The sequence below is a fragment of the Oryzias melastigma genome, linkage group LG5 (genome assembly GCF_002922805.2).
Source record: "Oryzias melastigma strain HK-1 linkage group LG5, ASM292280v2, whole genome shotgun sequence".
Taxonomy (NCBI): domain Eukaryota; kingdom Metazoa; phylum Chordata; class Actinopteri; order Beloniformes; family Adrianichthyidae; genus Oryzias; species Oryzias melastigma.
This window is the reverse complement of record NC_050516.1, coordinates 17,900,712-17,924,230: the sequence shown is the minus strand read 5'-3', so window position 1 is coordinate 17,924,230 and position 23,519 is coordinate 17,900,712. Positions and strand designations below refer to the sequence as shown.

Genomic DNA, 23,519 nt, shown 5'->3' with positions numbered 1-23,519 from the left:
TTTTTGAGAGAAAAGCACTTTTTTCTCAATAAAGATAACATGAATACATTCTAAAAAATGACCATTCTAACTCCAAATGTCTGGTTTTTCGTGCATTGTCTGCATAGGGGGCTAGAGGCTCATTTCCAGCAATCATTAGCAATTATGGGATGCTGGTCGTCAGAGCCATTCCAACTTGTGGGAGGGGCTTCTAGGAAAGTGGGGTAAAATATCTCCAGATTACCTTAACAAATTTACAGCTATAATCCCAAAGATTGGCAATCCCGTATTTGTTGCAAATGGAAGATTCTTTGGAGAAAACAAAGTTTGAAGAAAAAAAAATATTATTTCAAATAAGTCACTATTTCTAACTTTGTCAATGTCTTGACTATATTTTTTATTCATTGTGCGACTCATTTGTTAAATAAAAGTGCGACTTTTAATGAAAAATACTAAATTGTCTGGGTGAGCCCAAACTTTTGAACATTAGTGTATGTCCTGCATTATGCAAAAAATGCCACAGAAACATGTTAAAAAAAAAAAAAAACACAATTTTCATCAGAGCAGGTCTTAATAATAATGTTTGGACTTATATAATGTTTACCATTTCTTGAGTTGGACAAAAGTGACTCTTGGAAATCGAGCAGAGGCAGCCCATAGTCAACTATGCGTTGATTTGTCCTTTGTTTTGGATCACAACTTTGACTGTTTTTAAATCCAAAAATGTTTTGCTAATAAAGAATAGTGTCAGCTTTCCTCTCCCTGTCAATTGATCATGTAAATATTTGGAACATTTTTATGCCCCAACAAAATTTTTAATTCAATGAACAGAGAAAATGAAAAATAACAGCAAATGAAACTAGAAAAGTCGCATTACCTGCGATAATGCTAGTGTGAATGCATTATAGCATTAATGCGGTTGTTGTAAATCGCGTAAATTGCTGAAGTTTGCAGTATTTGCTTAAATTGTATACGTGCATTAAGTGCTTAAATTGCATTAATTAGCATTAATTGCTTAAATTGCCTTAATTAGCATAAATTTCGTAAAAAAATGTAAAATGTACAAATACCAAAAGTTCGTGCATTAATGTCCTGAATGTGCTGAACGTTTTGATACCAATATTGTAAAAGTTTTAAGGTGCAGTAAAAAGTTTTAAATTTTCCTATTGACTTAACATGGGCTAAAAATTCGCATAAATTGCGTAATATCGCGAAAACTGTAAAATTTGTGAAAACCAAAAATACAAGCAGTAATGTCCTTAACGTGCTGAACGTTTTGACACCTAGATTGCATAAATCCCATAAAGTGTGCTTGAGTCTTTACGTGCTGAAAAACGTACGGAAGAAAACGTAAATAAAGAATCTCAATAGTGTGAATGCATTGAATGCATTCACACAATAAATGTGTTGAACTGAAACACTGCCATCCTGCTTTGTCGCTCTCGTCCTCCCCCATCTGCTGAGGCATTTCCTTACTTGCCTCGTGGTCACCCCATTCACACGTTCACCATTCCCATTTTCCCAGCCCTAACCCCCTCCGTGGCTCATGACACCACAGCCTCCTGTCATCCTCTGCCTCCGCTGCTCCCTCTCTCCCTTACGAGCAGTCTTTGTCTTCCTCTCATTTTTCCTGCCAGTTGACAGCGATCGTCGCACTCGCTGGGAGAAGTGGGAAGGATTTCTCTGTTGGGTTTTTACCTGGTGTTAAAGCTCACCATTCAGTGTCCGCAGCCTTGAAAAGGAGACTGGTCGCTCCTGCATCAAGGCAAGTAGCGGCATTGCATAGTGATGATTTTTGTTGTTGTTTTGTTTCAACTGCTCGGTGTTCGTAGAAACCCGTTTTCACGTGCCATCATTTACGGGTCTGGCAGTGCATACGATTGGACGACCTGTATATAGGCTAAGAGGACGCCTCAGAGGGAGGTGGGGGCTGGAGCTGCAGGGATCGTGATGGGGGTGGGGTGGGGTTTGGATGTGGGAATGGGGGAGAGAAGGGGGATGGGCATAGTGCTGAAAGGGTGACACTGTGCAAGAATGGGGGGAAGAAAAAAAGGGAGAAGGAAACTCACTTAAATCAACGCTTATTCAGCTCACCAGTCGAGCTGATAGAAAAATCTGTATGAATCGGACTCAATGGCGCCGACTGATGTGAACATGTTTGTGTCCAGCGACAGTGTAAACAAAAGCTGCCATTCTGGTTCATCACAGTTAAAAATTCCACAGACAGATGACATTGTGATAACTGAATCTAACTTCGCTACTGTAATAAAACTAAGTAAAAATATAATTTATAGTAATTACCCAGAAAGTTTTTTATGGTTCGGTTAATTTTGATTGTTCTAAAGCTTTGCTGTCTTTAACCAGCAGCTGTGGTGGAATACAACTATAATTTGTTTATTATTTCACCTCCACATATTTGCAAATTATGTGATGTCGGATGGTTTAGAAATTCATATTCATATAGCAGCCTTTATAAATATTCATGTACATGCATGTCATCTTTAAACTTGTTTTTTAAATTTATCATTTTGATGTTTTTGTTTCTTTTCTGGAAAAAAAACACTTTTTTTTCCAGAATCACAGCTGTTATTATGCTAAACATGAAATTCTGGTGTTTTTGTAGACAGTGAACAACACAAAGACAAAAAAAGAAAAAATACTCAAGGCAGAGCTTAGATGTATAATTTGAATCGAAACACATTAGGAAATCTCATATTACCACATACTTGCTGAATCCATTTACAAATCTATGAACGTTTCTCGTAAATAATTCCCAATTACTTCTGGTAAAATACTGTTTTAATTTGAAAGATGGGAACCTAGCAGAAAGACAAATTATTTTGTTTTAGATGAACTCTTGAGCCAAAAGTGGAGAAAAAAAATCTTTTTCTGATGATAAGTTTTAATGGCCCACTTCAATGAAAAATGTTTTTGGTGTTTTTAGTATGTTCTTGTAGCATTTTTCTCATGTTGGAAGACATATAAAAAGAAAATGAATATTAAAACTGCATTTATCAGTATTTCTTTATTCAAAACATGGTGAATCAGGAGAAGACAAAAAATGCAGTTTGAAAAAGCTTGTAGTTGTTACATACAAACTACAACCAGTGGGTCACAAGTTACCTGCTCCACTCCATTCCAAAGCATTCACTTGCAGACAAAAAGATCTATGTATTTCTCCATTTTCCCCATCTGAGCTGGCATCTGGCTCAAACCTGTACAGCTGTATAGCTCCGATATTGCTTAGCATTTTTGTTGCACCGCTAATGTTATCTTGGGGTTGTGATGGGCTATAAGCTTATGGGAGAGAATGTAAACAAAGGGATAATGGGAAATGAGTGCAGGCTTCCTACCACGCCAACAGTCCCACCCACAACTCAGAGGTGGATTTTTAATCAACTCCTACCGCTCTGCAGAAACCATGGTCTAGAAAACAACACAGATTTATTGATTTTGGCTAAAAACAGCATAATTTGGATTAAAAGACTAATTGAAACTCAAAAGAGGGTTGGAGTGGGCCTTTAAAACAAAATCAATCCAATTTAAGTTGAATGTTTTGTTACACGTGACAGAAAGCAGTATAAAGAAGTGTTGATTCTAACATAGTCACTTGACATGAGGACACAGCTTGAAGATACCCTAAGGTCCATCTGAGCCGTTCTCCATCTTCACCATATCTGGTGTCCAGCACAAGGTAGACTTAAGCCAATGTAACAAAAAATTTTTCCTAGATTTTGCTTAGTATTCCCATTTGGGAAAAGTTTTAGTCTTCATCAGAAGGGGAAAAAAGACAAGATGGCTAGTTAAAACAAAAAATGATTGGTACTATGTTGTGGTTTCTAACCCAAGTGTCAATCTCTGTTGATAAAAAGACAATGATGAAAAAAGTTAAAGCATTAAGTGTGGGACAAAAAATCATCAGAAGATCCGAGGAAGTGGCAAAAAGATAACAAAAACAAGTGTAAGGAACTCTGTTAGAGGGAGAGTGGACTCTTGGCATACCTGAACCATAAAAATAATGAAATGGTTGATCAGTTTGCAACTTGAGCAAAGGTTTATCACCCTTTAAACTGTTGCCTTACTGGAGTTAGTGTTTTATGGTAGTTGGTAAATTCCAAATGGTGTCAGTAATGTGTCAATAGCTGATATCTCTTCCAGCAAGATTCATTGATTTTAATGGTATTTGCACAGCTCAGCTAATTTATACATTGTGCTTTTTTGTCACTCAAGGACAATGCAGATTGGATAGATAGAAACAGGAAGAATAAAAAATGGGTTGATAACACCTTATTTCATCTTAAATAGTCTTTTATACTAAATTTTTAGTCAAGCTAATATTTCAATGATAATGTTTAGCCACATTCATTATTATACGTATTGGAACATTTGGGTTAAGTTAGTCAACTAGAAATAGAAATCCCAGGATAGTGTTCCAAAGCTAAATGAGGATTGGACTTTAACTATATCCTGAATCAAAGCTGCATATTTTTTTTATTTAAAATTATGGTTTATATTTGTTAAGAAATAAATACAAACACCCATGTCACAACCTTTGACCCTGCACCCTGTTGCATCTTTTTTATTTTTCAAACCCTTTTCCACATGGATGTATCATTTCTTTCTCTATATCTTACCAGAGCAACACCATACAAATATGTGTTGGGGTTTGCTCTTTGTTAATGACATCTTACAACTTCGTTTGCTTTTGACCACTGGAATTCCAATTGAGGGCACTGTGTTTTTTAATGTGTTGTAGACATGCAAATGTATGCACTCGCCCAGTTCATTCTTTCAAACTCATCCCACCTCTCTGCTATCAAAATATTTTGGAATAGTCTGTGTTGCAACAAGGTTTCCTGCTCCGACTCCTGTCCTCTTCACATGTTGGTCAAGAGGGAAGTTGTTATGAACTCCCTGAGCCGCCCGTCTCTCAGTTTGCAAGAGCAATTGTGCCGAAGAGAAAAGAAACTGGGGGGGGGGGCTATTAGGATCTGTGAGAAAAAAAGAAGTTGGGAAAAAAAAGGGGGGTAAAGGTCCTAAAGAAGAGGAGGGAGCTGGAGATGGTTTTGGGGAGGTGGGCGGGTAAATGTGGGTGCCTGGGAGACTGGAGGCAGCGGGGCTCAGTCACCGAGTGAGAGGCAGCAGATTAGCATCGGTGTGTGTGGGTATGAGACGGAGTGCGCTGTAAGCCAGTGTGGATGCTGCTTAGCTTAGCTTGGGTTAGCTTAGCATCATCAGCCAAATCTGGACAGAGGATAGACAGAAGAGGAAGGTGGAGGGGAGAAGGATCTTTAAACCTGCCTTCTTTTTTCTGTCACTCCTCTACACCAGTTGGATTTTCTTTCTTCTCTCCCCCCCTCGCTTCCTGTCGAGTGGGTGTTGTTCTGTGTGCTGGGGGGGAAAAGGAGCAGAAGCCCCCCTCACAAGCTTTCTGACTGAGGTATTTTGTTTTTGTGTTTGATTTGCAAAGGGAACACTGCTGTGATTTAATGCTGGGGGGGCTGGGATGGAGGGAGATGGAGAGGCGGGATGGCGAGGATGGCTGTGCATCAGGCGGAAGGTATCAGGAGCAGAGCGAGGCAGACGAAGGCACATCGCTGGCAGTAATGGAGGCTGATGTGTTGTGGTCAAACGGAAGCTGTCTGTGTCTGTCTGTCTGTCTGTCTTGGGTTCGGTTGGAAGTGTCTGCCTGTGGCCCCCTTTATGTCTGAGTGTGGCTTCCCATGGGTGAATGCACGATCTGCGCCTTTCTGTAGCAAGAGCTTCATTTGTGTGTCAGCTGCATAAAGGCTGTGTGATCTGTTGACATGTATGATCGTATTGGAAGCCATTACCTCCAGGAGCAAACTGCTGGCTGTCTGTCTGTCTTTGCGCGTCTTGGATGCTTAGCTTAGCTAGCTCCTCTTGTTTTTATTTATTTATTTATTTTTTGCCAATTCTCCCTTTTTTGTGCATTTATGCCGCTTTTCTGCCCCCCCCCCCTTTTTTTTTAGTTGATCTCAAATCTGCTTGACCCCCCTCTTCACTACCATCACCCTCCATCTCCATCCATCCATCCATCATCGCGACTCCCTGCCCACCCCTCTAAATGGATCATTTAAAAGCTTTTCTTTCCCCCTTCCATGAGGCTGTAGGTAACATTTAGCCTATGGTGCTTTTTTATGGTAGAATAAAAAGACAAAGGCCTGCTGTGAGTGTATTGGAGTGGTGGTGGTGGGGGGGGAGTATAGCATTTTCAGACAGCTTTCTGGTTGATTTAGCTTCACTCTGCACTCTTGGCCTTTTAGGTTTTATGTGTTTTCTTTTTTTTTTCATTCAAATCCCTCCATTTGTCCGGCTCTTTTGGACCCTCTTGTCTCTGCCACTTCCTTTCTTTGAGGAAATCATGTAGAGCTTAAGGGGGGAAAAATCCCATAAGGAGGAAAAATGGAGCACGTCACAAGTCTGAAGAAAGGCATGTTTTTGACGTGATTGGGATGTGCGTGTTGTGAATGTATGTGTGTGAGTTTGTGTGTCGGCTCTCCTTTACCAGCTTCTTCCAGCGAGCCATAGAAATGAAAACAATGTCCCCTCAGACACAAAATAACTCATATCTCAAAAGAGTCTGCACCAACCAGTTACCCTCCAAAAAGCAAACGAAGCCCCCTTTAGCATCCAACCTGGGTTCCTATATTTAAAGATATGTTTTTAAAATTCCATTGGAGAGACTGAGGGGTTTGGTAAACTATAAATGAAGGTTTTTTTTATCCTCCTCTCCTAAAGAAACAAATAAAAAAAAATCACAACCAAGCTAAAAGACAGAAATTTGAGAGCAAGAAAATGCTGGATTCTGTGGCCTGTGCTGATGGCTGGATTAACCCTTTACTGGGACAGATGGCTGCATCCCCCTGCTGCGCTGACAAACCCCAGTCACCCCTCCTGCATTCTCATGCGTGCGTGTGTCTGCCGTGTATGTGTGCATGTCTTTCACCAAAAAAAGAAAAAAGAACTGGCAGGCCCACTGTGACCAAGATGGTGGATGGATCTGTTTTGGTTTTGAATGGTGACGGCAGTCTGCCATCCGTACCCGCCTGTTTGTGAGCGTTCATGCAGTTTGCCGTGCTTGGAAAAGGATGGTTTTCTCTTGCAAAGCGTTTGGCCAGCCTCACATGACGGCATATTTTATTGTGGCTACTTAGAGAAAGGTTTCTGTAAAAGCTTCTGCATTGCAGTTGGGTCTTTAAACCGAAGCCAAGATTTCTAAGGCAGACATAATCCGCCATTCCTGGTTCTCATCCACCAACTATGTTGCGTTTTTGAGTAGCCACTCATTCCAGGCAGATGCTCCATTAAACCCTAATCGAGAAACAAAATTGTTTCCTCGATATATTGCTACTAAAAACCCTGTATTTCTTAATGGACATTAGTTCCTTTTTGTATTACATTGAATATTGACTTATAGGAAAATGTGCGACAGTTCACTTTAATATAAGGCTGGCTAGTCTTTGTTGGTTAAATAATCCACTCCAATGAAAATCATGTTTTTGGTGTTTTTAACATGTTCTTATAGTATTTTTCTCATGATGGAAGACATATATAAAAGAACACGATATTAAAACTCCATATCTGAGTATTTCTTTATTCAAACCATGATTATCTGGGAACAGATGAAAAAATGCAATTGGAAATAGCTCTCAGTTGTAATGTAGAAACTGAAATGGGCGGGTCATAGTCTACCTGCTCCGTTCAATGCTGATGCATCCACTTGCAGACAAATAGATCCATGAACGTCTTCGTTTTCCTTGTCTGAGCTGGCAGATGGTGTATACTTGTATAGCGCCTTTCTGCCTTCGACGAAGGCCCAATGCACTTAGAGTCACAGACCCATTCACCCAGTCACACACTGATGGTGGCTTCGCTGCCAAACACTGACGCCAATCTTCCATTAGAAGCAACGTGGGGTTCAGTGTCGACACATGAGCGGGCAAGGCGGGAATCGAACCTGCAATCTTCTGATCAGCAGTTCGACCACTCACCGTTGCACCACGGCCACCACCACTGGCATCTGGTTCAAAATTGTACAGCTGGATAGCTCAGATATGTCTCTCCTTTTTCATTTTCAGTGCTAATGTCATTTTGGGGTTGTGAGGGTCTGTAAGCCAGTGGGAGAGATTGAAAACAAAGGGATGGTGGGATATCATCTCTTCCATCCCAACAGCTTCGCTCAGGACTTGGTGTGAATTTCTAATGAACTCTGCCGCTCTGCAGAAAAAACATCCTAGAAAACGCCTTTTTTTTTTTTTTTTGACTAAAACGGCATAAATAAAGACCTCTGGAAACCCTTTTACAATAAACTAAAAGATGATTCGAGTGGAGTTTTGCAAGTTAACTGTATGGAGCTTCAGAGACATCTGGTGAGAAACATCAAGCTGAAAAGACATGTTTTTTACTTGTTGCTCATTGGAAACAAGTAAAATAACTTGAGGTTAGAGAGTTCTCTTAAAATGAACCCCCTTGACCTCCTTTTGTGGGCTCCAGAGGTTGATTCTTTCTGGGCAAAGCTCTATTTTCCATTGCTAGCATACCACTTTGGAAACACTCACTTTAGACCATCGTGATTGAATAATAATGATTGTATCGAATGAATCTGATGACAGAGAAGAATGCTGCGAGACAACCAGAAAACTTGTGGTTTTCCTACAGTAAATTCCTTCTTCTGGGTTTTGTCGTGCAAAATGCTCAATTGGAAATCTTCATGCTGTGTTTGTCACATTGCAGAAGAATGTGTTATTGGTCTTCTTCAGCTAAACGAAAAAAAAAAAAATGAGAGGCTTAAATGCAAACTAAGAAACTTTTCAGTGATCTCTGCTCATACAAGCTGCAGATAGAAGAATTTAAGACCCCTTTGGATATAGTTCACCCTCCAAACAAAGAAACAAAACTGAGTTTCATTGATCTTAACCAAACTCCTTTAAGGTGTAACCACAAATAATAAATTCCATTCCTGTGGTGTGTCCTACATTATTTTTGATCTGTGTACAGTTACTGGTGGTCATCTCAGATGTAGATCACAGCTCTTCCAGCTGGAGGTCTGGTGTGAGGAATAAGAATAGTGAAAGTTTCTAAAACTACCAGGAGAATACAAGTGATGGCAGGTGTGACCAAGATGGCGTTTACAATAGCAACCTTAGCCCTAATATCTATATAGAGACAGACTCTCTTCTTAACTCCACATTGAGATTCTTAACATCGAGTCTTTAGTCACTTTGTGGCTCTGTGAGTAAGGGGGGGGTGACCCTTTAAAATCCTAAATGCAGTCTTCTCAAACCATCAGATACAAATAAAGGGAAACCTTTATTCAGTTATGGATTTATGACCACTCTGATCATATTTTAAAGTATTACAGATGTGTTCCCAGTGGTCTTTTAATTATAATTATGCATTTTTAGCCAAAAAAAGAAAAACAAACATTTTTTTTTATTTTATTAGACATTTTTCTGCAGAGCAGCAGGAGTTCATTAGAAATTTGCACCTGTTAACCGGGAGTAAGTAAGCCTATGCTCATTTCCCATCATCCCTCTGTTTACATCCTCTCTGGCTAGTTTACTGCCCCTCACAACTCCAAGCTAACATGCAGTGCAACACAAATGTCTTGAGAGCTGTCCAGCCGTATAGTTTTGAGTCAGACACCAGCTCAGATAAGGAAATGAAGACGTAGATGGATCTATTTGTCTGCAAATGAATGTATTAGAATGGAGCGGAACAGGGAGCTTGTGGCCCGCCTAGTTAATTTTTTCATCTACTCCTGATTAACTATGATTTAAATCAAGAAATACTCTGAAATGTAAATTTGAGCTTAATGTTTTTTATATGACAAAAATACCGCAAGAACATGTTAAGAAAAAAAATCATTTTCATTGAAGAGGGTCTTTAATGATAATTTGATGATTTTGATTAATTATTTAACTTACAACCTTTTAAAATTGAATATTGATCTTTTTTTATTTGTAGCTGATTAAGAGTATGATATTTATGTATTTCCTAATGGCACTCAATGACAAAACTTGGGAGCCTTCAAGTGGATGATGTGATCATTAGACACAAGCTGGATCAGAAAATGCAAAACTTGATTTAAATTCATTTGGAACTTCATTCCCTTTCCTTGAATCTATATTTTTTGGGAAACATAAAAAGGTTACATAGTCAGCTCTCAATGCTTAAATACTTACTGATCCTTTTTTAATATAGACTTTTGTCCAGTTCACTGTTTTATGCCTAAGATTAGGGCTGGGCGATATGACGATAAAAAACCGTGTACGATATCCAAAGCTGACGATAGGTCATTTTTAAGATATCGTTATATCGCGATATTCTACGAAAAGCTGCAAGAGCGAGAAGGCAAAAGCTTGTTGACAGCTGTGACTTTAAATCCGAGCTGCTGCTGCTCCTCCTCCTCCTCCTCCTCCCCGGTGTGTTTTTCCTGTTTGGAAGTCACGTGACAAACAACGGGACAGAGTCGCGTGCGCCGTCGAGTAATGAATGACGGAGGTCCGAAAAAGTAACAAAAGGAGACGCAGTGTCTTGCAATCGACTTCAAAAACCTCGACACCAAAATAATCCGATGGAGAGGAATCATCACAGGACAGGAATCGCATTTTAATAGAGAGAAATCAGGCTGAGAACTTTGAACTGTGTGCTAAAGTTTAGGCTAAAGTGGGTGCTAGCAACTCGTGACAGACATGCTAGTTTGGTTCTTTAATGTATGTTTTTATTAATGTTTCGTGTTTTTAAACATAGCGGATGTTAATTGCACGTATTTACGTTCAACCTGCACAAAAACTGATGGTAATTCATGTAGGAAACACGTAAAATGTTCTGTCAAGATGCCCGGTGCTGCATTGTTTTGCTAGCTCTTTGCATAGCTTTTGCTAGCTACTGTAAGAGCCTAAATCTTATCGTCGGTCGCACTCCCCTTGTAAGAAGTGTAAGTGAGTTTGCACATAATTTTCTTAATCCGTGGCGTCACCGTTGAGGTTCTTTCTTGGTCGTTCGGACCGAATAAAAGCCCAACTAGAATAAACAGCGCTAATGCTAACGCTAGCTTTCTGCTCAGTGACATAAACACAGCAGAGAGCAGATGTTAGTGAAGGAGCTGTGGATGTAAACTTTAACCTGCCACAACATTTACTGCTATTATCTCTGTGTTTTGAATCTTAACAGTTTGGCAGATGTATTTGATGTTATCATCCAAGTTTAAAAATGTTTTTGTATCAGTTAAAGATGCTAGCTGGAGCCTTTTTCTCAAAGTACAACGAAATCGTCTATTTGAAGGTAAATTCTGAAGCAATTGAGATTTATTTAGCATGTATGTAATCCAAAAATAATAAAAGTTTCAGTTTCATTTTAAAATGTGGTAAATGGTGTTTTTTTTTATTATTATTATTTTTATTATTTAGCACTTTGAGCTGTTTTTAATAGAGAAAGGACTTTACTAAACTTTATCAGTCATTCATGCTATAAACTTCATCAGTCTCCCTCATTTCTGGTCTTGGGTGACAATCATTTACAAGCTCTGTTTTATGGATTTTAGCACAAAGGAAAAATTAAAACTCACTGATATTTAGAAGCTGTTCATTTGACAGCAATGCATTACCTGTAGCAGTAGAAGACGCAATTCTTGCAATATTTACAGGTTAATCTTAATAGATAACTATTTAATTCGAATAAATGTAAATATTTGTTCAAAAATATGTTTACTTCTTTCAACTAAAATCAATATAATTAAATTTGAATTTATTTTAAAAATATCGTGATAAAATCGAAATCGTGAAATAAAATTTAAAAAATCGTGATTTTATTTTTTTGCCATATCGCCCAGCCCTACCTAAGATGTTCCCTGAAGTCTCATCTATATATATATTTAAAGTCTCTTTTAATCTATAATCACAAAACCGGTACATAACATGTTCCATACATGTATGGTTTTATACTTTCTGCATTTCCTTCCATAATGCCCTACAGTTTATGATGAACATGTTTGTCCAGACTCTGAGAAAATGTTGCTTTTTCTGCCAGTTTGTGTGGAAAATTCAGAAACTCATATGACTGCAGGAACAGAAGACATAAGTCTTCTTAATTAGGTCCTGCAGACAGTCTTAGTGCGCACCTGTGTCTAAAAACAGATCTGAAAAGCTCAGGAGAAAAACAGATTATGACATAAATTCGCAGAATAACTAACACTGATACACGTGATTTTTTTTTTTTATCCAACAAACTATAGCTAGCTAAGTAACAGGAATTTATACTGTACGTAATTTGACAACATTTTTCAGTCTATCTGTCCACTTTTCTAGTAGCTGAACAGAAGCTGTTTGGAGGCCTCCTATAACACTGCTGCTACTGTACTACATTATACTAGAAGGTTAAACACTGAGCTGTTTTGCCCTTTCAACAGGTGATTTAAAATTGACTCTTAAATTTAAATATAATCTGCACTATGAAGCCACGTCCAGCCTTTTATACTTTTTAAAGTTAATCTTATAATTATGCAAATTATGCCCTTGTCCAAGTAATGGTCACGTTTGTACAGCATTTTTTTTTTGTAGAATTCTCTCTTGATTCTTATTTGCAGCTTCTGCAGATGATTGTCAACAATTCAGAAATGCAAGATGACCTGCAGAAAAATGTTACTTCTGACATTTTTTAGCAATAAAAGTAGGTGAAATTATGTCAAGGAAACAGAAACGAACTTAACAAGCAAATAAGTTAGAGGTTTGCACATGTATAAATGAAAATAAAAAGAATGAATGAAGATTTTTTTTTAGCAATCTGAAGAGAGGAGTAAATCATTGTTATAAGCAAATGTCTAATATCAAAGCTGTAATATTTCTTTAGAGATTTGATTCTAAAGATTTATTTTGTTAGTTGATTTCAAATTGATAGAGAAAGTGTCAGAAATATTACAGTGGACCAGATGAATATTCAGCACAGATTGGAGAGATGGAGAGAGAGAGAGATTAGCAGAAGAATGTTTTTAAAAAGTTTAATGAACAAATGAATTGCCTTTATTTTCATTTGAAGAACTACAGGTATGAGTACAACAAAATAGCTCTATTCTACATATGAAGAAAAGGGAAACACACAGAAGGCCACCAAAAGAACCACTAAAAATGACCATAATTTGTGTCATTCTCCACAAAAATTACTCAGAGACATAGCCAGGATACAGATTTATTGTCCAAAACTCACAAACATCCTGTCCAGAATGACCTGAATGGCAGCACAGAAACACTATAAGCATAACTGTAGCTATTAATAGAACAATCATGATAATGAATCATTGCCAGACACATTTATGATGGCCTACTTTTCACCCAAGGTACCGATCACTCCATCATGCTGAAATGTTCATAAATCATATTTATGCTTTTCTCTCCTGTTGTTCTGCAGTCGTGGCTGCTAACATAATTAAAACTTCACTGTCTGCGTTTTGGCATTTTCCTCCTTGGTATTTCTCTGATCTCTTGTCTCTAGCTCTTCTCTGAAGTCTGTAAATCTGAAGTCTGTAGGCTTCTTTTCAAACTTTAAAATTCCTAATCAAGATTTAATTAAAAAAGGAATCATTTTAGCTCATTGCACAGCAAAAGAATTGGTATAAATAGAGTTATGGCCACCACGACTGCACTATAATTGCATTGAGTTCCTTCACTTCCTCATTTGATTCTTCAACTTTTTTACGTGTTCTATCATCTCTTTTTAAATTCAAAATTGCGTTCAATCTAAAACGAGACATTTTTTTTAAAATGCACATTACTTTTTTATTTAAATAATTTCTGCATGTCTGCAAATAAATACTGCAAAAATCATTTTAAATCAAAAGAAAACCAAATAGATAAGAATGTTTAATAACTGTTCTGTGTAAACTTTCTATTTAAAACGAAAAATGTCCAAAATAGATCAACAGATAATTTTACAGTTAAGGTAAAATCACGTGTCATCAAAAAGCAGGATCAGTTTTGATTGGATGGACACTTTGTTTGCAGATAGAATATTTTACATAACTAAAAAAGTGAAACAAAATACTACTTTGCTAAAATCATCTAAACAGCCAGGTCAAAGGTCTTTCAGGACCAACTATTTAATAAGGTTATTTATTTGATATCTTGTAACTCTGGTGAACATTTTTCTATGAGGGTCATTTTAAATAGAATCATTTAGCATTAAAAGCATTTTACTCATTTTCAAGTGGGAGACATGAGTAAAGCTTCATCAGGAAAGGATGGTGTTAGGAATTTAGTACCATATTTTTCAAAGTAAAAGTTGTGTGTTTTTGGCATAGTTTGGTCAGTTGTGTCACTTAAATAAGTTAAAAAAGTTTTAAAAAAGTCAGCAACCACAAGGGGTCACTGTAGGTGTGTATATCAGGATTTGCCCTGACAGCATTGTAGAAGAAAAAGCACCACTTACGCCGTTATAGATATCTAAATAATTATTTATGTTACCCTAATATACTAAATTCCTCTGTATTCCATGAAGCTAAATAAGCATAGATGTGTTACGGTATTGAAGCGTGCATATATTCAGTCTATTATCGTCATTTATTATGTTATTATGATTAAGATGAAATGTTTGTTTACGGTCCCGTATTTTATTAAATACATTTCTCAAAAAAAGTGTGACTTATACCCCCCGTGTGAATAATACTGTACTTTATTTATTCTAGTTTATTGTGCATTTTTTTGCTGCAACAACTTAAACTCAGGGGTGACTTTTATTCCAAAAATGTTGGTAATTCATGTTTCTCTGCATCTGTTTTTATTTTTAGGTTATGAATTCTGAGCCTTCTAAACTTTGCTTGTTTAGAAAATGTAACAACATCTTTTTGTGGAATAAATGCAGAGAGGAACATAAAAAAAGGCTAAATCTAAAAGCCAACCTCTAAAAGAGTAAAAAGACTTCATCTTAAGTTATGTAGCTAATCCACACAGAGAGATGATCTGATCCTCATCTTTTGAATTAGAAAAACGGGTCAACCTTTGCATTAAACAAACAGTTGAGCCTATGCTTGACATGCTCAACCCAAACCTGCAAAAATCACTCATTTCAAATCTTTTACAGTAATAGAGTGTAATATTTTTCTCTCAGTAATCTAAAAAGGGATCTTAAATGGAAAGAAATTGGACATTTGGATTTTTTTTTTTACTGTGATGCACAAAAATCTGAGAAATGTTTTTTTAAGCACCAAGTAAAAGCTTTGAACTGAGCAGGAATCTGTACAAACTGTTTTGTCGGCAAAGCTTTTTCTGTGTTGAGAGTACTTTTCTAGAACTTCAAAAAAGAAAACTCCCAATCTCCGTCTTGTTAAAGATAATATTGAACATATACACTTCTAGGGGTTCACAAACTTTTAAACAGCTCACAGGATGTGTTCATGTTGTGGTAGATAACTATGACAGACACAAAGCTGCTAAGTGTGCGGCTTTAGGGCTGTGTGTGTTAACTCAGTTGGTTTTGTTGAATCAACAGTGATGAAGTGACATGGAAAATGTCTTTTTGAGATGAGTAGTTTCCGATCTGAATGTTGTTGTCAATCATTTCATTATTTTCTCTCGTGTTTAAAAAAGTACTTTTTGTGTGTTTGTTCTATGTAGTCCAAGCATGTTAAAGGAACACACATAAATGTGCACCACATTGCTGTACCAGGACACCTGCTCAGCTCCAAGCCATGAAGTCAAAGTCTTCAAAGAATTGGAGGGCAGTTGTCCTTGTGGAGGGAATCAAATGTAGGTCACAGCTCAAATGCAAGGCCAGGCCTGGGGATGGGAGCGCCCAGGGTGCACTGCTGCTTTGGGGGATTGCTAGTGTTGGAAATAAACAGATTTTTCACACATGGGTATTTTTAGAAGTTGGGTTGTGGCTGTCTGCTGTGAACTGTTGCCATTAAGGATGATCGGTTTTTCATAGCTTTCATATTGGGTCTTGCTTTTGCCTCCACCAATATAAGCAATTATTGTCAGTTTGTCAGGCCACCAGAGGGCCAGACCCTCCCTTAAAATAGGCTGCCATCAATGAAATATAGATGAGCTGCTTGGATTTGTCTGTAGCTAAGAGGCAGGAAGGTGAAGATCATTCCTACAATAAGCACATTAAAGCAATCCATTTTGTTTAACTGTGTTTTAAACCTCAGCTGCCTTTCAGTTTGAGACTGAAGATAAAGATAGAAACTCACCTTCAGTTTTTAGTACTGGTGCAAGTCGTGAAGATATTGTGGATTTTTTTTTCTTCTTAAAACAGACTAAAAAGGTGAATAGAAATCATTGTTTTGATTCAACAAACTGATTCAAAAAGCCTTTGACATTAGCTCCTCCCACATACTTCAGGAGCGTCAGGTTTATAAAACACAGAGTTCAAATTTGACATGGTTGTTTGAATGCACCATCAGTCTTTAACAGATATTTCCAATGAAGTTGGCATACTTATAATATGGTTGGAGACTTTTTAATCATTTCCATTTTTAGTTTAATGGATGTCTGCCATCATTGTGCTGCTAAATGCATTATTTCTCCCCCCTCTCATTTTAATTGTAAGTTGATACCGCAAAGAAGCGAAAAAATTTTTAAATTATGGCTCAAATTGTCAATATTTTTTTCGCCATGTTGTATAACAAGGAGCAATGACAGCCCACCAAAAGAAAAAGGAGTACGACTGTACCTTCACTTAAAATCTATTTATAACCACAAACAACATGCTGATTTGTGGCTCTTTAGCTGGCAAAGTGCTTCTTTTTTCTGCTGCTACTTCCCTATTGAAGTTCAGACATTCGTGTCATCTGTCCTACTGTTTCACACCTTTATCATGTACAGAAAATAGCAGCGATGACTTGGAGCTACAATCCACCGCAGACATTCCTGTCCTCGACTGCCATTGAATTTGGTCGTGCGTTTTATTTTCTAGAAGGTAAGGCGTTGTCATCACCGATCGATCGCATATTTACTTCGTTTAGAAGAGAATTTATTAGCACTGGACAGATATGGTTTCTATTTAAATACACCCTTAAAATGGACAGTTTTATGATGTTTCTGCAGTACTTTCTTGTCTGCCTATGAGCTCAGAATGATGCTGGTACTGTAGCTTGAAGCAGTGCAGTCCAACTGTCAACTTTTTGATGAGAGCGTGCAGACAAAAACGAAAAGATTAACCTTTAGAATGTTGATGTGTGTCCACACTTGAGAGCTGAGGACCGGCTGACTTTAGGCTAAGAACAACATACTTTATTGGATTCAGTTTTAGTGGTGCCACTGTAGACAGGATGGGGGTTTGAACAGTGAAATGGAATGTACATAGGAAGCCGTTTTTAAAAGGAAGGAAGTCACAGTGTCAGCTTTAGAAATAATGTATCAACCAAATCAAGTTGTTTTTATTTCTAAAAGGAAACGCTTTCAAAAATCATAAAGCTTTGCATTTTTTTTCCTAAATAAAAGTGGTTTATAAAGATTTACATTCATACTTATAATCTTTCACTAACATGTCATTCTGGTTTTGTGATCTAAAAAATACAGCAATGTTTTCCTGTAAAACAACTTTTTCACTTAATTAAAATATATTTGTGATTAATAATGGGTTGATGAGTTGAAACATGTTTTGTGTTCAGCTAAGTTGACCCACTTACTTAAATTTTACCTGGTAGAATTTAGTTTGAAATAGGGAAGTTTTATTCGTGCACTATTTTTTTATTTATTTTTCCCAATTTCAGGTCAATAAGCGCACAAGTCCATGACTGACATTCACATACATGCCAGAAGATTACTCCATGGCATTTGGTATTTTTGTCAACCTTCTGCCGGATTGCCTGAGGTGGCTAAACTCTGTCCTTCCTCATTTGTCCCTTCATACCAATGAGAATAGACCGAAAGAGAGGGACAACTCTAAAAACTATGCACAACTCCAAATATTCAGTTTTTTTTCCTCTTGTGCATTTATAGAGTCCAGGATTCTTGTTTGCAGCCTGTACTTGTAGGCACTGGAGATTTTCAGGGCATTGCACTTTCAGTTTTTGATCATTAAAACATGCTGAAGAGGCTTCAGACGGGATTGTTTCACAGGAGAAAAGTAGAGATGAGTGAACGGAGCGTTTGGGAGAATCCTGCAACAGTTTTGATTTCTGTCTGTAATGTAAAATAATACATTTATTTTAGTTGAGTAAAAAAACAAAACAATAGTGGTCACAAGACTTAAGACTAAAAATGATCTGATAGAGATCTTTACACATTCTGGACTGGTTTACTTCTTTCTATTCACTTTAAATTCTTACTCCATCTCATTTTTACCCTGAAATAAAGGTGGTCTTCATTGGAGATATCTTCCGGTCAAACCGCCAACCAGTTTGTTCCCTCACTTTATTTCCCAGCTCGGTCAATGGGGCTTTTGTGTGCAGAGAGTATTGAATTAATTTAGCCAAGAGTGATAAACATGTCCTGCTTATGGATGTAAGCCAAGGCTGTGCTTTTTCTCCCCTTTTTGGTACACTGGTCACAATTCCACTTTCAAACTAAGTTGGCTCAATGGCCTCTGTTGTCGTGGAGGTGAAGTGCATGACTGAGCTCAGCTGAAGACTCTGCATAGTTGGTATCATAAATATATTTAAGATGGGAAGTGACTTAAAAGACTTTATTTTTTCCTTATGTAAAAGAACTGCAGACCAGGAACAAACAAACAACAAAAAAAAAAAACACAAATGCTGTGGCAGGTGTCTGAGTTGAGGCAGGTTAAGAGCGTTTTGAGTATCAGAGCCGTGGTTGTCAAATACGGACGAGATGCATCTCCTTTGTTTATGGCTGCAAGAGTGTAATCCATGCTTGCTTGAGTAAGGGTGTTGTGCATGTGTGATTTATCACCAGTGTCACTGAGCGTAGCTACAGAGGTAGCCTGTCCCCATATCCCCACACATCTATTTTTACCTGCTTATTGCTTACCAGGCCACTGGAGACAAAGTGATTGGGAGATGAAGAGATCAGGAGATGAAAGAAGGAGAAGGTCAAAGGAAGCAAGAAAAAGAAATGAACGCTAAGCTTCTTCTGTTGTCACAAAATAAATTAAACGGTTTGAGTTTTGTTTTTTATAATTTTCCATTTCTTCAGTTTCAGAGATTTATTGCGTGGAAATTTAAATAAAGTGGTGAAAATCTGAGTGGTTAAGATCATCACAATAAAATATCACAATAAAATGTTGTTTTTTTCTGTTAGATTAGGTTTGCCATTCATGCCATTCTGTCCAAGTGCTTTTCAAGGCAAGGATGGGAGTCTCACAGGGTGCAAGCCAAATCACATCCATTTTCACACATAGACTCACAATTCCCCCAAACATATGGCTAGATCTTACTAGGTGCTAACACAGTCATTCACACTCTAACCCAGCGTGAGGAAACATCAACAATTGAAAATCTGTTATTTATGGCCTTCTGTTGAGTTCATGTCCCTGCTTAGGTAGATTTAAACGCAATAAGTTTTAACCTATTCAATCACAAAAAGGGAATTGTTGCACAATTTTTATGAAAATATAAAAAAATTTGATGAAAATTGAATAAAAATGCTAATTCAAAGCTTTTCAAATGAAATGTGTTTTTTGCAGCATGAATTTTTATTCAATTTCTGTTCTTTTTGTTTTTTTCTTTAGGTACTACACGTGCTCCACGGGACCAAGAAGTTCATGGTGTGGATTACAACTTCCTCTCGGTGGAGGATTTTTTAAAGTTGGAAAAAAGTGGAACCCTTCTGGAAATAGGAACATACGACGGTAAAAAAAAAAAATCTGGAGAATTTTCATAAAAGTTTCATCATTTGATCAAGAGAAAACTTTGAAATACCTATGTAACCATCAGAACAGAGTTCTGCTGCCATGCTTCTACTAATGTGCAAATACAGCTGCAGGAGAAAATATGTGAACCCTTTGGAATTACTTGGATTTCTCCATGAATTTGCCACAAAAAGTGTTCTGATCTTCATTTAAGTCATATCACATGATAAACATAGTCTGCGTAAACTAATACAATTTCAACTTGGTTGAAGGTATTGCTGCCAAGTGAGGGTCAACTAGTTATTCAATTCAAGGGTTCACATATTTTTCCACCCTGCACTTTAATATTTACACATTTTGTTCTATAAAAACACAAAAACATACCTTTTTTGTGTTGTATTAGTTCAAGCAAACTGTGATTATCTTGATGAGGGTTTGATGCTAGTGAGGCGTCTTCTGGGAGTTCAAACACCAACTTTTAACTTGAAGTTGAGTTAGGCATTGTGCCGACTAGGCTAAGTATCGATAATAATTTCTAGAAACTATTCGATTCACCAGAGCCTAGATCGATTCTTTTGATCCACTTAATTCATTTTGATTCAATCCAATTTTGAGTTTACACATTTATACACATATGTCATGAATTACATTGTTAATCTACTATGTGTTTTGAATATATTTATATTAATCTGATACAGTTCACATATTTTAAATTGTAGTAGTGAAATAATGAGATTGTTAATATCATACAGTGTGACATGGTTTCTTAAAAGGAGAAGTTCTAACAAAAATGTTCAGATTATTAACATTGTAAACATTGTTCTGCCTCTCCTGGAGGGCGTTTCAGTTTCGCCACTAGGTGGCGATTGCGCTATAGCATTACACCTTATTCCAGAAGAAGAAGAAAGTATGAGCTAGAAATGGTGCTTTAGACTACAAATAGTTACTTTAAAGAATATTTCCTTGAAGGTGTTTGGAAAATTCTTGCCTGTGAGCTTATAAAGATGTTCATTTAGTCAGCAATGTATGTTTACGTTGACCAAGCGTTAGCATTAGCCGTCCTGTCTGAAATTTAGTTAAACGTTAGCATCAAGCTGGTGGACTTTAGCTTTATGTGCTAAATCAATTTTTATCAATTTTAAATCTATATTTTTATGAATTTATTATTGATCTATTAAGTCTTAATCGATTCAAATTATTTAATCAATTCAAATCGATTTTACCAACCCAGCTCTAGTGCCGACTTTAATCACGCAACTTCACAACAAACCTTGAGCCATCGCCTCACACCCCTGAGCTTTGCAGTTGTCGTTGGACGTTGTTCCTTTGGATTTATATGCCAAAAAGTGTGTTGCAGCCTAATGTTCCACAGCTGCTCTTTGGTCTTATCATGCGTACATCTGAATGTTGTTGACAGAATAATTTTGTGGCAAAAAGCTTGTTAAAGTCAACGTAAAGAAAACACATTGTGTCTACCATAATTTTTTTTTCTTTTTGTAATCCATTGAATTTTTGTTTGAATCATCTAAATGTTATCTGTATTTTTATGCACAAAGAAGCCGTAAATGTTTCAGTTCACATACATCAGAAAAGAATTGAACCAAAAAATGGATGCCTGCAGTTGGTGACACTATCTGAATATCTCTGGGGGGTATTTTTTGTAGGCCAGCCCTAGTCTGACCTTGGGGTGAACTTACTGGGACATCCCCTCCTGGGGGGATTGGCAGCTGTCTTCAGGCTTTGAGAGCAAATGGCTAAAAAAAATCCTCCCACGGTGTTGGGAAGTTCCAGAGAACACAGGAGACAACAACTGCTGTACGCAAAAACACTGTTTGACATAAACCTGGAGTTCCTGTTTGTGTGAAATGTATGAATAAGTAGGAAATGACAAATGTTTTCTTAGTGAAATAGTGAAATAAAAGTGAAATAAAAGTAGTTTTCATCATCTGAAAGAGTAGTTTTGAAATGTAAACTAAACAGATTAATTAAAATTCACATTAGGAATATTCTCTTGCATACTTTCACATTACACACAATAGCTGAGTAACACCCCCCCTTCCACAGGTTCACACAGAACCTTCTGACCTCCTCTCCCATGCCCTCCTGCTACTTTTTGTCTTTCTAATCTCCCCCTCTCTTCTTCTCCACCCCTCCTTTGTTGCCTAGGCAACTATTATGGGACGCCCAAGCCACCGGTGCAGCCCCCCGGTGGGAAAGTGATCAGCAATAGTAGTAGTGGCGGTGATGTGCCACTGCTGGTCGGGCTCAACAGTAGCCTGCCGGGCTCGCAGAACTCCACTCCTCGACGCGCCAAGTCCTACAATGACATGCACAATGCTGGAATAGGGTTTGGAGAGCCGCAGCTGGAGGACGACGAGGACCTCCCTGACATGAACAGCAGCATCACAGGTATGTGGAGAGGAGCAGAACTGACCCACAGTTCATCTGCTTCACAGAGGTCCAGAGTTAGAAATTCTGTCGAACTATGACTGTTGTTATCATAGGTTTGTTCATTCTGATTTAGTTCTAATTAGAAGAAAAAGCAGTATTTTTCCTTTAATTCTAGAATTAATTTTCAGCAAAGAAATTATTGAAACAAAGCTACAAGTTGATCAACATTTTAATGTTGCATATCAGGTGTCTTCATTAAAAAACGCAAATTTCATCAGGAGAAATTGATATAATTAATCTCAAATTAAGTGACTGTTTATGTTTCTGACTTTAAAACCACAGCTGTCTTTTTGAAAATCGTGATGCTGATCATGCAGAATGTAAAACATTTAGTGAAAACATATTTTATGAAGTCGTCGGTTTAAAATAAAATAGTCATTTGTTGGTTTTTAAGTGTTGAAAAATAACATTATTTAAAGTAACAGATATACTGAATATGTGTCTGCAATCAGTTTGTTATTTTGGCTTCGATAGCATCAATTCAGTAACTCTGAATCCTTGTAAATGATTTGAAATAAGCTTAAAGACGTGGTCAGGATTTCTGTTCAAATGCAAAGCAACATGTTAAGAACAACAGGAGGTGATGTTCAAAATGTTTCAACAATGTTTGAATTCAACTAGACATTGTTTTTTTTTCTTTTAGATATCTATTGAATAAAGTTAAACTTTACTGGTTTATTAAAAAAAAAAAAAAAGTGTAGACTACCTCACCCACAGAGCGACAGCAGCTTATCTGACAGGATCCTCTGGACACCTTCCCTGTGCTTCAGTCACACTTTCAGCCACTCGTGACAGAGAGGTGCTGATGGAGGAAGTGGGAGGGCGTTTCCAAGTGGGGTGAAGGTAGCAATGACAAAAAAAAACACAGAGGGAGGAGCTTGGAAGGGGGAAAGTCTGGAAAAAGGCTGGTCAGAGACAAAGAGGAGCAAGCAGGAGAGAGATGTGTTTGAGGAACAGACTATAGGTTTAGATTAAATCAGGAGAAGGTGAGGGGTCTCAGCTGAGGATAGGAGCAGCAGGACCTTATCTGACTGGTGAGTAAGGGATCTTTAAGTTTGACTCAATGTGCATCCAGAAATGTTGAACAGTGCCATCTGGCTGCAGGCAGGAGAGACTAAACGCCACTCCTATATTCCACACAAACTAAATAATGAGAGGATTGTTCTGCTGGCGTTAGCTGCTAAAAGTGCAGCAAGTGGAGTAACTCACTGCCTAAAGTTTATTCAGGACCAAATGATGTTAATTTGCAGTCTGGGGTTTTGTGAGGTGTAACGGTGTCAATCACATGTGAGAACGAGATAACAGGAAGCCAGGTGATG

The 23,519-nt window shown here is 37.6% G+C and overlaps 1 protein-coding gene across 11 annotated transcripts in view; it reads left to right on the top strand.

The window, feature by feature from the left end:
- magi1b (membrane associated guanylate kinase, WW and PDZ domain containing 1b) overlaps positions 1-23,519 on the top strand; it is a 112,267-nt gene that overhangs the window by 48,017 nt on the left and 40,731 nt on the right. For all 11 annotated transcript variants that reach the window (XM_024269240.2, XM_024269235.2, XM_024269234.2 and 8 more), the window contains exons 3-4: positions 19,630-19,749; positions 21,916-22,158. In XM_024269240.2, coding sequence (XP_024125008.1) covers positions 19,630-19,749; positions 21,916-22,158 — 363 coding nt within the window. The remainder of the gene's footprint in view (positions 1-19,629; positions 19,750-21,915; positions 22,159-23,519) is intronic.